Genomic DNA, 17849 nt, shown 5'->3' with positions numbered 1-17849 from the left:
ATGTGTGAGTTGAGAGAAAAATTGAGCTTAAGATTCCATGTGAATCCATCACACACTGCTGAGTTTTAGGGAGAACTGTCAGGGAGGAAGAGTTTGGGAGCCTTGCCCTCACCTTTGCATGTCCCCTTTCCCTCCTCATTTTATTTTATTACCTGTGGTCAATATCCTAGCGGTCAAAAATAAAGGAAAGCTCCCATGCACATTACCAGTCCACCCGTGCTGTTCATGATGACAACGCTGGTGGTGCTTACTAAGGATCTGCACACTGCCTGGTGCTGCATTTGTTTCGCACGCACACGGCCTTTCAGCTCTATGCAGAAAGGACTTTTATTCCAGCATGTAGAAAAAAATACAGAGGCTCAGATGGACTTTGCATCCAAGGTTCTCCAAAGGAGTAAGGAGTGAGGTGGGAGCTAAGCAAAGCACCGTGCCATGCCAGGGCTTGATAGCATACCCACAGGAACACTGTAAGCCCCAACAGCCTCTGCGGAGAAAAATGGCACTGTGAGGTCTGTGGTTGTGTGTGGAAGGGAGAGGACCTGGGGGGTTGGTCAGAGGGGAAGAGAGCAGGGAGGCCGGCTAGCATGACTCAGGAGAGAGATACTCTGTGAGTGATGTAGCTCGCAGAGCTGTGTGTGTGTGCCAGGCTGGTGCATGGCTGCCACAGGTTGCATGCTGAGGTCCTCACAGTCCACCCTGTTTGAGGCAGAGTGTGTTGTTCAATGCTGAGTTGTATCTGGAGAGTCCCTTATTTTGGGCTCTGCCGAGCAGGGCCAGGCATGCAGGTACCTCACTAAGCCCAGCTTTATGTGCATTGCAGGGACTTGAACTTGAGTTTCATGACAAGCACTTTACCCTCCTGAGCCATCTCCCCAGGCTGCAACACAGGTTTTTAGGTAGACTTCCTGCTCAGCTTGATGCTGTTACACAGTCACAGACTGATCCCAACCACTTTGTCTTTCCCTAGGTTCAAGTTACTAAGCCAGGAAGAGGGTGAATACTTCAATGTGCCCGTGCCACCTGAAGGAAGCGAGGGCAATGAAGAGCTGCGGCAGAAGTTTGAGGTGAGGTTTTGTTCTTCCATGGGTTTCTATGTGAACCAGATACACCGTATCTTTTTATCCTATCCACGGTGCCAGACCTTTTAGGACTCTGAGCCTTTGCCATGCTTTTCCAGCTCCAAGAAAACTCCTACTTCGAGAGCGTGTGCCTTGGGGCGTCTTCTGTACTGGTTCGGACTTAGTCGTTTCTTCCCAAGTGTTCATTCTGTGCCAAGGCTTCTGTGACGCTGATCTGGGCTGGGAGGGTAATAATGGGAGTGGAGAAGAAGACAGAGCAAAGATTTATTTTGCATGAATTCTGAATTTGGGTCCGTTGCGGGTCTGTACTGTCCTCAAGTAGACTGACTATGGGGGACTCTACAAAAGCGCCTGTGGGCAGATGCTCACAAGTGATCATTTTGTCCAACCCATGGGGCTGGGTGTGACCTTGGACTCTGCTGCTGTTGCTTCCTACTTCAGATAAGTTCCTGTCTTTGGGACCAGGGCCCCTGTCATAGTTGGGGTTTCATTGCTGTGAAGGGACACCATGACCAAGGTAACTCTTAGAAAGGAAAATATTTGATTGGGACTGGCTTACAGTTTCAGAGGTTCAGCCCATTATCATCATGGTGGGAAGCATGCTGGTGTGTGGGCAGACACAGTGCTGGGGGTGGGAGTGGTAGAGAGTTCCACATCTTGATCCTTAAGCAGCAGAAGGGGCCTGTCTCCCACAGGAAGCCAGGAGGAGGCTGTCTTCCTCATTGGGTGGGGCTTGAGCGTATATCTGACCTCAGAGTCCTCCACAGTGATGCACTTCCTCCAACAAAGCCACAGCTCCTAACAGTGTCACTCCCCATGGGTGAACCATTCAAACACATGAGTCTGTAGGGGCCAAACCTACTCAAGCCACCACAGTTCCCTATTATCCTCTATTGTAAGGTAGCAGGTAGGCAGTTATCTGCCAGTCTTGCAAAGGGAGAAGTTTGGGGAAAGGTGGGTAGAACTATGAATGGCATAGGTGCATCACGTGACTTGAAAGTATTTCCATGTGGGAAACATGGCGCACAGCAGCTATAGGAACCTGGAAGAAGTGAGGACGTAGTGTGGAGGTCAAGGGTTGAATTCCAGGTGAGTTTGGGGAAGACGGTGAGGTCAGAGGGTCTGGTTGGCAGTGGCTTTAAGAAAGGCTTTGGCATTTACCCCAAGAAGCATGTTAGCTTCCCACTCAACTAGACACACAGTACTTGAGTACTCATGGGTCCTCCCCACAGCCTGGAGAATGGTAACGCTAACAATGCTGTGGGGTCTCTGTGGACATGAGTGGAATAAACACATTGGCCTTGGGGTTGCCAATCATCCTCCCTCCCTCCGCTGCCACCATTCAAATCTGAAGTGTTCTCACAGGCTTAGGGTTTGAACACTTAGTCCCCAAGTGGTAACTCTGTTTTGGGAAGTTTTAAGAACTTCATCTGCTGGAAGAATTAGGCACTGGTAGTAGTGGGTCCTTGTAGGTCTCTTGTCCCTAGCTAGGCTGTCTTCTCTCTGGTTCCTGTTCACTGCGAGGTGAGCAGCTGTCCCTGCCACACACTCTCACCGCTGTGGTGCTCTGCCCAAGTGCACAGGGCCAGGAGACTGTGGGTAGATCCCTCTGAAACTGGGAGCCAAATACATTGTTTCTCCTTTGAGTCATGCCTGTCAGGTGTTGTCTCAGGGACACAGTGACTGACGTATACAATGACCTTGGTCACTGAACTGCATTTTCTTGGTGTCTGTTGATCCCAGATAACTTCATAAAAGCAACTTTCCACCACACGCCACCCGGAGTTGTGAATTGGATATTTTCAGGAATGAACTGGAAGGCAAGACTTCCAGAGAAATCTTTCTGGGCTGGCAGTGTCTGTTGGCTGGAGCGGTTATGATTATGGGTGGAAAAAATAAAACAAAACAAAGACACAAGGCTGGCGGCATTCTCTTGTAGGAAATGAAGCCTGAGCTTCACAAAATAATTTCTTCTGTCCTGGGGCAGCAGGGGTGACATTTCCAAACACCAAAGAAAACATTCTCTATGTGCATTGGAATAGAGCATTTGTCTAAGACAGTAATTGGCTTGAAGTACAGGGCTGTTTTATCTGCATGCGACAAAATATGCCCCCTTATCCCTAGCAGGAGCCTGCAAATACTTGTTTACGGCTGAGTTATAATCGCGCTATACCATAGTCGTTGATTAAAAAAAAAAAAAAAAAAAAGAGTTTCCAACAGACTGAAATCACTGTCAGACACAAGCAGGGATTTTACTTGACCTTGACCGTGAGAAATGTAATCCCCACACAATAAGCAATTAGGACCCAGGATGAATCAAGAATTACCTTCAAACTTCTTATCAGGAGCAACTCGAGTGCTGAGTGACAGACTACGGGGGTTCCAGAATCGGGGTGACATTGTACTGTGGTGGGATGCCCTAGGTGCAATGAGAAGACAGTGAGGGTGTCCTCTGCCTCTGGCCTTCCCTGTGGGCTGGGGAAGATCCTGTGATTTGGGTAGTTCAGAGTCAGTCACCTGGCAGGCTCAGGGTTCTCTTATTGAACAAAATACTTATGACATACCGTGTACCTACCTTGTCACACCCCTGAAAGTTACACCGGGACCACTCCCAACTGTTCTCTTTCAGAAGAAGAAACTGAGGCCCAAGAAGGGAAGTAACTGTCCAGGGTGCCAGGGCTAGTCATGGCCCTGGGTTTGAGGTTTCTAGAAATAAATTATATGGACCCAAAGTCTGGTCTGAAGGTACATTTATATTTCCAGTACTTGGGAGGCCAAGGCCGGATAGAGTTAGTAACAAGCCTGGGCTACAGTGAGGCCCTCTCTCAAAATCACCTGTCAGTCAAGAGATAGTAGCTGATTCGGGAACCGGACCCTGACAAGCCTTGTCAGGAGCAGGAGATGAGGGAAAGAAGAGGTGGGTAAGGACAGTGTCCCTTTATGTCAGTGAGAGATTGATTCCAGAGCCCTGTCCCCAGCAGATATCCAAATCTGGAGACACACAGAATGCCACCCTGTGTGTGTGTGTGTGTGTGTGTTTGTGTGTGTGTCCCCTTCCATGTACGTTAAACCAATCCAGATGATTTAGAATTCGTATAACATTGCAGTGGTCTCTAAATGACCAGTACTGTATTGTTTTGGAATCAAAGGCAAGGGATCTCTGTAAATGTTGAGTATGGGGAGATTTTCCCCAACGTTTTGCTCCTGTGGCTGTGTGAATCTGCTGTTACTTACTGGGAGTGACTGTCAGATCAAGCTGTTGCTGCTACAAGCAGATAGACTTGCCTGTCCTCCCCGCAACCCCCTAATAAAAGAAAACTAGGAGAGTTTCCTTGCTGAGTGTCTCTGTTCAGGGATGGAAGCTGGGGTCTTACCCACAGCCCTCTTCACTCACTCTTGGAGGTATTACCCCTAGTAAGATGATTGGAGGTGGGCAGCAACCCAGAGCTTTCAACTCTGTAACATATCTGACACTCTGGAAAGATGACATGAGGATTGAATGACATCATGCCTCTAGAAACTCCTGGTGTGTCATAAGCATTCAGATGTCCAACATTGGTAATGGTGTTGCCAGATCCTCCCTGAGAGCCAACCACGCTCAGCACATCCTCCTGGCGTAGGTGGGAGCCTCTCTAGGCATCCCATGCCTTCTGACCTTGTGGGGTAGCTAGGAGTACACTTGGAGGGGTGGGGTAACAAAGGGTCCTGAAATCAGGACAGGTGCTGATCATCTGAGATAGAACGTGGAGCCTTTGTGGTTCTCTAGGATATAATGCAAAGTGACACACTCCACTTGGAATGGATGCTTTCTGCTTCAATTCTGCACAGGCCTCTCTGGCTCCAAATTGCAAACATGAAAGGCAGCCACGGGTGGATGGTCGTTTCTGCTGTGACTTTCATTTTGTATTGCCCTCTCTTTGATGTAGGACCTGGGCAGCACCTGCAAGTCTGGGATCTGTAGAGAGATGTGTGATAGGCTCTTGTCCTCAGAAGGCTCCCAGGGTCAGGGGAACAGCCCCCCATGGTTTCAGGAGCCGTGTAGATAATAAGGAGAAAGCCCAGGCTACTGAGTGTTGCCAGGCTTTCTTCTAAAGAGAAAGCCTCTTGTTTAGAAGAGGCTGGGAGTCTGGCTTTGTAGTTTTGTTTTTAGTCGTAAGGAGAGAACACAGGGTCTCGTGCACTGTTAAGAAAGTACTCAACTACCGAGCCATATCACCACCCCAAGTCTAGATTTTTATACGACCTCTCCTGATCTTCAACAGTTGACATCTGATTTAAATATTAAAGTAACAGCAAATGTTGGGCAGAACAGACTTCTTATTTAGATTCTAGATATTGAACTAATAGACTGTTCCTGTAACCAAGGGCTGAATGTAGGCAGTTTAAAAGAAAGGATCCCTCACACCACACACATACACACACACACACACACACACACACACACACACACACACACACACACACACATACACACATACACACACACATACACACACACACACACACATACACACACACATAAACACACACACACGTTTTGGAGGCTTAAAGGTTGCATGGCCCTATCCATGTGGTCTCTGGTGAGAACCACCTTCTCTGGGGTCCTGCTATTCGAGAAAAAAAGAAAAAATAACTGGATGCGTGCAGAAGGGGCTCAGCACACCGCTGACTTGGCTGCTCTGGGGAGAAATAACTTTATGAAACCAGCATTTCTTCCCAAGGTGGGCATCCTAGGCATGCACACTTCTCTCAAGGTCCCACCTCTTAGAGGTTATATCACCTCTCATGTCATATACTGTAGACCAAACCTCCAGCATATGAACCTTATCTAAACCGCAGTGCACAAACACAGCTCCCCTCAAAGATTTTTAAAGTTTGGTTATTTGGGGGCCTGGAGAGAGTACTGGTTGCTTTTCCAGAGGACTCGAGTAAAATTCCAGCACACCCTATGTGTCTCACAGCTATCTGTAACTCTTGTTCCAGCGACTCTGACGTCCTCTTTTGGCCTCCACAGGCCCTGCATGCACACAGTGTACTGACACACATGCAGACAAAACACACACACACATAAAAGGAAAATCAAATGTAAGAGGAAAAAGTCCAATTTCAGTCAATTGCAGCAAATTCAAGTGGAAAAGGCATGAGCTCTCGCCTTTCGTTTCAAAGGGGATCGCGTATTAGAACCTCCTAGTGGATGCGCATGTGCCCAATGGCTGGGCAGAAGTAGAGCAAGAGGCAAGAAGTCCAATGCATCATGAGTCAGCTACCAAGTAATAGAAGACAGAGCAATGAAGCAATGAGACAGGAGGGAAGCTTGTATCAGTCAGGAACAGGAGGCTGGAGGGAAGATTCAGGATGGCATGAGGATGTGGTCCAAGAAAGACAGGCAGCCCTTGTCCAGGTTCCTGTCTTACGGGAAGTCTCCACCCAGAAGAGATGGTCTCATGTCTGACCTATCTCCTCCTCCCTGGGACCCCATCCTCCTGTCTCTCAAATGTTTTTGCCCTTAATTCATGCGTGCTGCTTGTTGGGTATCTTAGGCTTAAATATTAACACGTCTTACCATCAAAAAACTAGTTTGAGGACTGAGCCAATTGCTTCATTAGTAGCCTCAAACAGCACCAACACACAACAACAGGAGAAAGATCAATGCCATTAATGCATTCTCAGCAACCCAGTGAGGGCTTCCTGGTGTGTACAACCTTGTAGAGGGGCTTCAAGAACGTTCTGATGAGAGGAGGAAGGAGGACGTGAAAGGGTTTATGCACTTTGATTCCATTTGGATGAAATTCAAGAACAGAGAAATCTGACCTATGAGAATAGAAATGAGAGCAAAGGTTGCCTTTGTTAGCTAGAGATCAGCTGCAAACCTCCTTAGGGATTTGGACTTGTTCTGCATCTTGTTTGGGGCATGGGTTAATGCTTATTGTCAAAATCCATCAGAAGGATACACTTCAGATCTGTGCATTTAACTGCTTACATGTCAATTATTTATCTATTTTTATTTGCGTATGGGTGTTCATGTATGTGCTGGTTGGTCCACATGTGTCTATGTACCCATGGAAGCCAGAAGACAACCTTGGGTGTCCTTCCTCAGACACCATCCATTTTTATTTTGAGACAGGATATCTCATTGGCCTGGAACTCACAGAGTAGGCTAAGCTGCTGCCCAGTGAACTCCAGGGAACCATCCTCCCATCTCTACCTCCCCAGCCCTGGGATTGCCAGCATGTATCACCATGCCCGGCTTCTTATTAATGTAGATTCTGAGGCTGGAGCTCAGGTTTGTGTGTTCGCAAGGCAAACATTTTACCAACTGAGCTATCTCCCCAGGTCCCAACTTCAATATTTTAAGACACTAATTAAGAAGATGGAAAGCACTGGGAGATTTGCAGTCTCGCTCACTGAATGTCGGTAGCGGGATCCATAGCACGAGGAGGAGACAGATCTGACATGGCCTTTGTGTGGAAGGAACATGGCTCCCCACTCTCTAAAATCACACTTCAAAGCTCTTCTGTCTCCTCACCCAGCCCCTCAAACATACTTCTCCCCCAGGTGGAAAGACCCCCAAGTACCCAGGGGCTTGGAATGAAGATTCTCCATTTCTGCTTCCCCTTCTCCCTCTCCGTGTCTGCCCCACCATGAAGGAGTCCACGTCCCACAACCATCCACGTCATTCTACCCACCTTGAAAACCCATAATGCAGTAGAGTCCCCACAAGTGCCGTCTGATAACTACAGCGCCCTTCCTCATGGCCTCGAAACCATCAACTGGTTTCTTCCACTTTACCAGAGTGACCTTCTGAGTCGGCTGGCACCATGGTCCTGCTGAAAAGCCTTTCAGAGGCAGCAAGGCATGCTCAGGAACGGCCAGGGCTTCCTGATGGTGTTGACGAGGTCCTCATAGCCCATTGGTTCTGTCTCTGACACCTCTGCCTGGCCTTTGCGCTCCACCCAGCTGGGCCAATGTTTAGTTCACTCAGTGTGCTTGGATTTCTCACCTGCAAGTGTTGCATTGTTGCAAATACAGATTCTTCGCCCGGGTTAAAGCTGACATAGTTCTTGGAATGCAGCATGGAGGATGCAATCCCTGCATGATGTGTCTTCTTTGAGCATCAGTATCTCTTTTGCTCCCTGATCTACCCTGAGCACCTACAGCAGGGCAGGGTGTATAGCAGACGCCCAATGGGAGCTCCCTGATTGGATGAGTCATCTTCATTGGCATTCAGAACCTCAGGAAGGGGTTGGTGGGAGGTGGGGTGGGTGGCTCAGTCCTAAAGCATCTGTGCAATCACAGGACCTAGGTGTGACTCTTCACAAACGCATGTAAAGCCAGGTGTGCTTATTACATATATTTGTAATCCCAGTGCTGCCATGGGGAGATGAGAGCCTGAGACAGCAGTCTCCCTAGAACTAACTCAAGAGCCGGCTAGCCTGGCTCACATGGTGGCAAATGATAAGAGCGGCCTCGCCTCAGACAAAGTAGAAGATGAGGACTAACACCCAAGGTTGCCCTCTTACCTCTGCTTGTGTACTGTGCCAGGCACATACTCACACCCCCACTTACCAGCCCACCTCTCACACACACACCACCACTACCACTACCACACATACATAGAGAGACATAGGGAGAAGGAAGGAGGGAGGGAGGGAGGGAGAGAGAGAGGGAGGGAGGGAGGGAGGGAGGGAGGGAGGGAGAGACCAAACTCAAACTCAAGGAAGCATTTTGTTGCTAGTCATCAAAACACATGAAATAAGAAACAGTGATAAGGGTGGCCATTCACACAAAGACAGCATGCCGCTGTCAGCCTCACCCTGCAGGGGGACTGAGGTACAGAAAGGTTCATTTGTCAAGTGTGCTGTCCTGCTCCACATAATCATCCAGGTACCAGAGAATCAGTAAAAACTAAACTGGCAAAGCCCCTGTCCTCTGGAAGCTTACATTCCGGTGTGAAGGGGAACGAAAATCATGAAATAAGTCTGTGTGAAGAAAGCAATGTCAGTGAGGACAGAAATTACTAGGAGCTGTTTAAGTTCGGCAGCTGGGAGGGGCTCTTACATAGGCTCGGCATCGTTGGGGGAGTGAGTGCTTACTCTTCAACAAGTGCGAGATCTTTGGCATCAGGTGACTCAGTTGTGTGAGAAGCTTCCTCATGGCTACTGCGAAGCCTTGTAGGAAAGAAACCAGTGTGGGTCCTCTAGGTGACAGAGGGATGCTAACAGGCAGTGCTCATAGAGAGAGAGGGAAAAGAAGTCAATGAATTCCAGAGCCCACAAGAAGGGAGACATTACAACTCCTGGACAAGAATGTGATTTGAGGGATAAAGAGAGAGATACAGGGGCCCAGGATGGTCTCAACCTTGTTCGTTTGTGGAGCGATGCATAGCACAGGATGTAGGAGTCAAAGTATCTGCCGAGCACATAAGTCTCCCTTCCTACCAGTCCTCCAGCCCTCATCCTGTGCTCTTTTCTTCCTCCAGAGAGCCAAGATTGGCCAAGGTACCAAGGCTCCAGAAGAAAAGACAGCTAACACTATCTCCAAATTTGACAACAATGGCAACAGGGACCGGATGAAACTGACCGATTTTAACTTCCTGATGGTGCTGGGGAAAGGCAGCTTTGGCAAGGTACAGTATGGTTTGGTGGCAGCATCCACTCCGGATGGAACAGCTGTTCCTATGGTGGGGAGAGAGGGACATAAATAAACTCAGAGTGTAGCCTGACTGAATGTCATGAAGAAGACAAATAAAGTTTATGTTACCTACACACTTACCACTCACGTGCTCTGAGAAGGAGACCTAAAGAATGGGAATGAGCCATACATTCAGAACAAGGACAGAAGGGCTGAGCATGTAGCTCAGTTATCAGAGTGCTCACCTAGTGTGCATGAAGTTCTGATTTTGGTTCCTAGCATTACATAAACCAGGCATAAAATTTGGGGCTCAGGTGGTAGAGGTAGAATGATCCTTCTCAGCTGCATAGTGAGTTCAAGGAGAGTCTGAAATACACGAGTCTCCAAATATAAGCCAGAGCAAGGAAAGGCTGTTCCAGCAGAGGGAACAGCAGTGCCAGCATCCTGAGCTGGGATGAGCTCGGTGCATTCTCAGTGCCATCAGAAGGCACTGGGTCCATGGTGACATGAGCAGGAGGACCTTTTAGGGGTCATCAGGAGGCACTGAGCCCTCCGTGACATGAGCTGGATGCCCTGAGGTTGCAGATGGAAGCATGGGCTCGGTCTGTCAGTTGTGCTGGTGCTGATGGGCTAGGAAGGTAAGTCTGGATTTTATTCACAGCGCAGTGGGGAGCCATTGAAAGTTTTTAAGCAGGGAAGTGACACGATCAGGTTTGCTCTTGGAAGAGCTCATGGTGGCAGCTGAGAATGGGAACACTTCCTTTTGAGCAGCAGCATAGTTGAAGGATGACTGTGGGACTCATAGAGAGATCCTGGATGCTTTTATGGATACCGCGAGATGCTGTGTTACCAGAGTTGAGATTGTGTTATAAGTATTCCTGACTTGTTTAGTGTTGTTCGGAGTCTTTGAATCCCTTAGTGTGCCACAAATATGCCTGGTATAAATCTCATCCTGTGAACTCAGGTGTGCAAAAAATATAAATTTCTTTTTCTTCTCTGAAACATAAGCCAGAAAACTGAGTTATCCTTGAGTCCCCCCCACCCCACCCCCTGTCTTTGTCCTTACACTACTCCTGCGCCCATCCATGCTATATGCAATCTGCTAGACAATCCTGTTTGTCCCTTCAAAGCCTATGCAGCACCTGCTAACTACTCCATCTTCAACAGCATGGCTGCTCAGCTAAATCTTGTCAGAAGTCCCTAACTTGTGTTCCTCTCCACCTCGCACCTGTAGTCGATACACCCTACACTTAGCTAATTTATTTTTTATATGAGGACACTGTTGCTGTCTAGACACACCAGAAGAGGGCATCAGATCTCATAACAGATGGTGGTGAGCCTACCATGTGGTTGCTGGGAATTGAACTCATGACCTCTGGAAGAGCAGTCCGTGCTCTCAACCACTGAGCCATCTCTCCAGCCCCAGAGTAATTGTCTACAAACGTACCTTAGGTTAGGCTTCTCCCCAGCAACAATTCAGATCCTTCCTCTGCTCCGTCCTCACTCTTAGCTTACTAATGCTTATGGCTCCCATCCATCCTTGTTTGCTGCTTGACTTTTTTTGCTTTGTTTCCTCCTCATTACCCAGCATATTCTAGATACATTGGTGACGGTTGGGTAGCTGAATCGAGCCATTTTTTTTTCTTCCCATGGAGCTTTAATGACACCCTCAAATCTCTTCATGGCTGGCTCCTTGTCCTAATTCACACCTCTACTTGGACACCACTGCTACAAGGTCTTCCCTGACCAATAACATAAAATAACCACATACCCATTCTGCTGTCTGACATGGGATCTTGCCTATGTCATAGCCCAGGCTGGGCTCCAACCTATATCGTCCTGCCTCAGCCCTCCTTCCTAGTGCTGGGATTATAGGTGTGTGTCACCTGGCCCAGCCATTCTCCATACTCCTTTCCCCTCTCCTGGAAACCATTAATGGATAACACTCTGATTTCTGTGTCAGTCTGCCCCTCTTTCTGCTCTAAGATCTATGTGACCCAAGAGGAAGACCTTTCCCTGTTGACTTCAACACTGGATTTCAGGATCTGTGAACCCAGTTCATCTAGGCTTCATGCTTGCATTTTCTCTTGCCCATGGCTGGGATTTCTGCTGAGATTCAATAGAGTATAAAAAATGCTGTCTTAGGGTCTGAAGAGCCCCAGCATGGAATGAGAATGAAAAGGAGGGATAGTCGCCAAGGAGAGAGCCAAGCAGCACTGAGGCCCAGGAGGCTGGACAATAGGCAGTGAGTTGGTTGTGGTCCACACCACTGTATGAGTTTCTAAGAAGTGATGAGCAAGATGGATGTGGGAAGTAGGTGGTGAATTTGACTAGGGTTGGATTAGGGGATCCAGTGAACTCGATTATAGTAATAAAAAAATCAGAGGTGCTGGAAAGGCAGATGCCTGCTGCAGCCCACAGAAGCTGGCATGTAGCTGGTGGCCAGTAAAATGTATTCAGTGAACAAGTGAGACCTGCGCCTAGACAGTTAGGAAGAAAAGCTAACAGGAAGAGAGACACCACTTGTTGGGAAAGGAGGAATCTACCCAAGTCTGGAGATGAGATATGAGGGGAAGAGTCAGGATGTCTCAAATGTCAGGAAGAGTGGATTTCAAAGTGCAGAGGTTTCATCAATGCTGAAGAATAAAGTGACCTAAAGAAAGAGGAAATGCTGACAGGCTGAGGCCAGTAGGAAGTCTTGTTCTGTATCATCCTTGACCTATGTAACCTGGGCTGGCCTTAAACCTTCCGCCCTCTGCCTTATCCTCTCAGGCTCTGAGGTCATAGGGGAGCAACACTACACTCAGCCTCGTACAAGAGCTTTAGAAATTAATTTTTAAGTCAGGTGCTGAGATGTATACATATAGCTACGCAAGAAGCTGAGGGTTATTTGAGCTCGGGAGTCATTAGACCTCTAACACATAGAAAAGAAAACTGAGTCATTCAGTGTGTGTACATTCACACACACACACACACACACACACACACACACACACACTCACAGTGTTTTGAGATGTAATTTTCATATCATTATACTCTCCCCATGAAAACGATACAATCCAATGGTTTCTAATTTGTCACATTGATCAGCACAGTCTCAACATTGCCGCCACCCAAGAAACTCCATAATCACTCACGGCCCTTTCTCATTTCTTTCCTTTCCAATTATATTTTAAGCCAGCCTTGTATTTACATGGCTCACAATTAAAATTACATTAAAAGGATAAACACTGGGAAGTCTTGCTTCCACCCAAGTTTGCCCACTTCTGTGGCCCCTCGCTGACTCAGCCTCCCTCCGTATGTGAACTTTCACTAATTGAATTTGCTTCTTTCTCGTCTCCCTGGGCTCATTTACCATTCTTATTTTTGTCCTTGTTAACTCAAAAGTCAGTGTACCATGCACACGCTTTTGATCACTGAACAGTATAGGCTGGAGAATTGCTGGTGGAAATGGAAGTTCTGTGGGGGCTTCTGGAAAGAATTGAGGTTGGGGTGGAGTTGGGGAGGGTAGTGGGAGAGTGGATCATTGGGGGATAGTGAGCAAATAAGAGAGAATAGATCATGTGTTTCCATGGAAACTGTTATAATAATTGAGAGTTCTCTTGCAGACTGGGGATGCAGCATTAAATAAATGGCAGACAGAATAACAGCCCATCATGAAAGCAAAAACAGAATCACAAACACCTCTATGATCATTTAAAGCAGAGTAATCCTTTGCCACTCTAATGGTGCCAACGGTGGTTTGGAATTAATGCAGGTTTGTATTCCAACACCGACTTTGAACATTTTGCACAATCTGGCTAGGAACATAGCTCAGCCCCCTTAAACAGAAGAACATGGCCATGAGGCTCTCTCCCTTCAGAAGATGAAAAGAACCAGCCTTGGGGCTTTGCACCTCCCTCCCCCAGGTCCTCAGGATCAGATCTGGCCCAGAAAAAAAAAACACACTCTCAACAAGTGCTGTGATCATTTGCAGAAAGATGACAGAGGGTGACACAAACATTTTGTTAAGACCTGTGAAAATGATATAAGGGCAAACGCAAGTGTGAAGCCATTGCGCTCCAGATGTGTTGCTGCAAGGCCATTGTGTTCCAGATGTGTCACCCAGTCCTGCAAACTCGAAAGAGAGGAACCATTTGGAGTGTTAACTCATGGTTACCTGCAGGGCTTACTGGCATGTCTGATTTACTTAGAGAAAGAAGTGCCTAGATATTCCTCAGTATATGTGCCGTGCATAAATAAAGAGGGAAAAAATGTACAATTTGCCTTATCATATTAGCATGGCAACCACCTCATATAAGTGCCTGCACAGCACAGACACAAGCCTTTTTAAAATAATGATTTTTTTTCTATTTAGTCTTTGAAAGTTTTGCACATTTATATTTCATACAGTATATATTGATTGTAATTTGTCCACCGTTACCTTCTCCCAAATGCTTCTAGTGCTGGTATCTAACCCCACCTCTTTCCCATCTTCGTGTCCTTTTTATTGTTAGTAATAACCCCCTCCCTCCAGTTAATGTCCCCACATTTGGAGGGCCACCCACAGGGGCAGGAACAACCTACCAGGGGCCACATCACCAAAGGGGAATGAATCCCCCCTCCTCAGCTGCCACCAGCTGCCAGTTGCTCCTTCTTTAGAGAAGGGGCTCTGCTCCTCCATCCCCCATCCTTGCTGGCACTGTGATTAGCTTGATCTTGTGCAGGCAATCACAGCTACTGTGGGTTGATTTACGCAACAGCCGTGCCCTGTCCAGATGTGAGCATTTCCCAGTTGTCTTCCACATCGACTGGTTCTTACATATTTTCTGTGACATTCCCTGAGCCTTGCACAGGGAGGTTGATATACACGACCCGTGAATACCTGAGAACTCAGTTACTTAGACTCAGCACTTAGGCCAGTTATAAGTCAGTACCTACAGCAAAAAGAGAAGCTCCTCTGACAAAATTTGAGAGCTCTATATGTCTGTAGGTATAAATACAAATATTTGGAAGGCAGGTTGGCAGTGTGAGCATTTAGCAAATCAACAACAGCATATTCCCACATATGTGGGCGTATGATCTCCGCAGTCATGGGCTTTTGATCAGGTAAAGCTAGCCTCAAATCTGATCAGGAAGCAGTTGATTACCTCCATAATTTCCATGCCCTATTGCACTAAGGGGTACCTCTCTCCAGGATGAGTGGTATTGTAGCAAACAGGGTCTAGCAGTGGGTAAGATTTCCACAACACTGTCTGGCACTGTAGAAGCTAGCCAGCAAAGGGGTGGGGTGGGGTGTCATGGTCAGTTTGAGGCAGACATAGCTCTACACCAGATTTGATGTCTGTCATCCAAAAGTGCCAAGCCAAAAACATCTGTTAAGTTATTAGGGCTAATATTGATATCTTCTGAGACTCATGTGTACTTATGGTAATGTTACATATTGTTCAGATTTTTTTTTTTTTTTGGTTTTTCGAGACAGGGTTTCTCTGTATAGCCCTGGCTGTCCTGGAACTCACTTTGTAGACCAGGCTGGCCTCGAACTCAGAAATCTGCCTGCCTCTGCCTCCCGAGTGCTGGGATTAAAGGCGTGCGCCACCACAGCCCGGCTCAGATTTGTTTTTAAAGTTACCCAGGGACTGGGAAAATAGATCAGTTGATAAGTGTTTGTGATATAAGAGTGAGAATCTGAGTTCACAGTGTGACTTGAACCTGTAATTTCAGTATCAGGGAGGCAGAGAGAGACATAAACACATGGATCACTAGGGATGGCTGGCCAGATCGGCTGTCAAATGGGCAAGATTCAGATTTAGTGGTTAAAAAAGTAAGGTGAGCCGGGCATGGTGGTGCACGCCTTTAATCCCAGCACTTGGGAGGCAAAGGCAGTCGGATTTCTGAGTTCGAGGCCAGCCTGGTCTACAAAGTGAGTTCCAGGACAGCCAGGGCTATACAGAGAAACCCTGTCTTGAAAAACAAACAACAAAAACAACAAACAAAAAAAAAAGGTGGAGGGCAGTAGAGGAAGACACCAGACATCAATCTTTGGCCTATGCTTACATGTACACACACACACACACACACACACACACACACACACACACACACACACAGAGGGAGAGAGAGAGAGAGAGAGACAGACAGACAGACAGACAGACAGACACAGACACAGGCACAGGCACAGACAGACAGAGAGACAGAGAACCAAAGAATTAGAAAAGTTTTCATTCTCTTATATGTTTTACTCTTGGCTATGGGAAGGGTGTCTGTCTGTCTGTCTGTGTTTCAAGGTAGAAGAGAACTGTATCATAAGTGTAGATTCACAAATATAAAGAGAAGTTCAAGCCCAGGCTGGGGAGATGGCTCAGTGGCTAAAGGCTTGCTGTGTAAACATGGGGAGCTGAGTTTGAATGCCAGAGCCTATGTCCAGCGAGAGTCTGTAATCCCAGCTTTCCTGTGGTGAGATGAGGGGCACAAGCAGGAGATTCATGAAGCTGACAAACCAACTAGCTTGACATACACAGTGGCAAACAATAGACAGACCCTGACTTAAGGCAAAAGGAGATGACTGACACCTGAGGTTGCCCTTGGTCTCCACACCATCACATATGCATACCTCACGGACATATATGAATGCATAAGTACACACACACACACACACACACACACACACACACACACACACACACACTCACTCACACTATAAACATTTAAAAAGCATTCAAACCTGATACCATAGAGATCTATGTCAAATGATATTTACTGCAGCATGATTGTTAATAGAAAAAATGTAAATAGCTTAAAGATCCATTCATTTAAGTGAAATTTAAATAATAGAAGTTTATCCAGGACATACTTAAATGAAGTATCCTTCCGTTAGTCTCTTTCCCTAACATTTATTCACTTATTAACAGAAAAAAATGGAAAGAACTGTAATAAGCATTCATAATACCCGTCACCCTAGATTCTGCCGTTAGCAACTGACTTTCTTGCTTTATGGCATATCTGTGTGTCCATCTGTACCCCCTACAATAACACCTTCTCAACACATTTCAGGGTCGGTGATAGACCTCCATGCATGTAAGTCTAAACTCTTCATCATGCAGCCCATTTAACCAGGGCACCACCCTCGACGGTCAAATTTACACTCAACGAAGTGCACATTTCTTAAGTGTATCATTCTGTGCATTTTGAAATAATGTGTGCTTTAAAGCACCATGGGGCTATAAACATTGTTCCAAAAAAATCGAAGGAACAGATGTGTGTACAGCTGTGGTACCCTGTGGGAGCCTACAGGAGGCTGACTCCTAGATTAAGTCACTTTCTTCAGAAAGTGACTAGAGCTAGCCCACAAGGGTGAGTTAACCAAGCAAAGAACGAAATGATAACCTCAGGTGCCTCCATCCTGACTTAGCAAGTTTGTGTAGCAGTCAGGACATGGACTCAACTGCTGTAACAAATACACTACCAGAGGTATACTGACTCAGACACAATAGAGGTGAATTTTAAGTCATAAATAGTAGTGGATGGGTGTTCCTGGCCCTGCTAACCCTTGCCATATGATAAATAAGGGATAGAATTCTTTCTGCCTTATATGGCTCCATTAGTCCTTCCAACCTATTCTCTACATTCAGAGGGTGGAGGGGGAGGAACAGGAGGAGGAGGAGGCTCAAGCTGCTTTGTTCTGGAACTGACACACTTCACTTCTGCCCACACCCTATCAGAGAGGTTTCGTCCCATGGCCACGCCTCAAAGCAAGGGCGTCTGGGAGAATAATTCTGGTGTCTAGCACATGGTCTCTCACACATCCTGGCTGCTCCTCAGCTCTGGTTGGAATTTTTCACAGTGTCCCAAAAGACCTCCTGACTTTTTCCCTTTAGAACACCAAGTTTCTCACACCCCACAAACACAAATACTGGAGTGCCTCTTCCTGGTGACATTTCCTTGTGTTCAAATCATGGGACATGCCAGGTGCTAGAGCTGCCTTTCCTGAGCCCAGCAAAAGCCAGGAATAAATCAAGTAGGATGCAGTCAGTGACTTATGAAATTGAAAGAAGCAGCCGATGCTGGGAAACTGGGCATCCAGGTATCACATCCACAGCTGCTAAAAACAATTCCACCCTGTACTGTGGCTGGGTATGCACCCAAAGCAGAATGCACTAA

General features: G+C 46.9%; 1 protein-coding gene across 3 annotated transcripts in view; it reads left to right on the top strand.

Annotated features, from left to right (window-relative positions):
- Prkcb (protein kinase C beta) overlaps nucleotides 1–17849 on the top strand; it is a 341205-nt gene that overhangs the window by 242391 nt on the left and 80965 nt on the right. For all 3 annotated transcript variants that reach the window (XM_021166849.3, XM_021166848.3, XM_085841346.1), the window contains 2 exons: nucleotides 968–1064; nucleotides 9559–9705. In XM_021166849.3, coding sequence (XP_021022508.1) covers nucleotides 968–1064; nucleotides 9559–9705 — 244 coding nt within the window. The remainder of the gene's footprint in view (nucleotides 1–967; nucleotides 1065–9558; nucleotides 9706–17849) is intronic.

Source organism: Mus caroli, unplaced genomic scaffold (genome assembly GCF_978045245.1).
Source record: "Mus caroli unplaced genomic scaffold, Mus_caroli_1 scaffold_8, whole genome shotgun sequence".
NCBI classification, from domain to species: Eukaryota; Metazoa; Chordata; class Mammalia; order Rodentia; family Muridae; genus Mus; species Mus caroli.
Note: the sequence above shows the minus strand (reverse complement) of the source record. Positions and strands in the feature narration are given on the sequence as shown.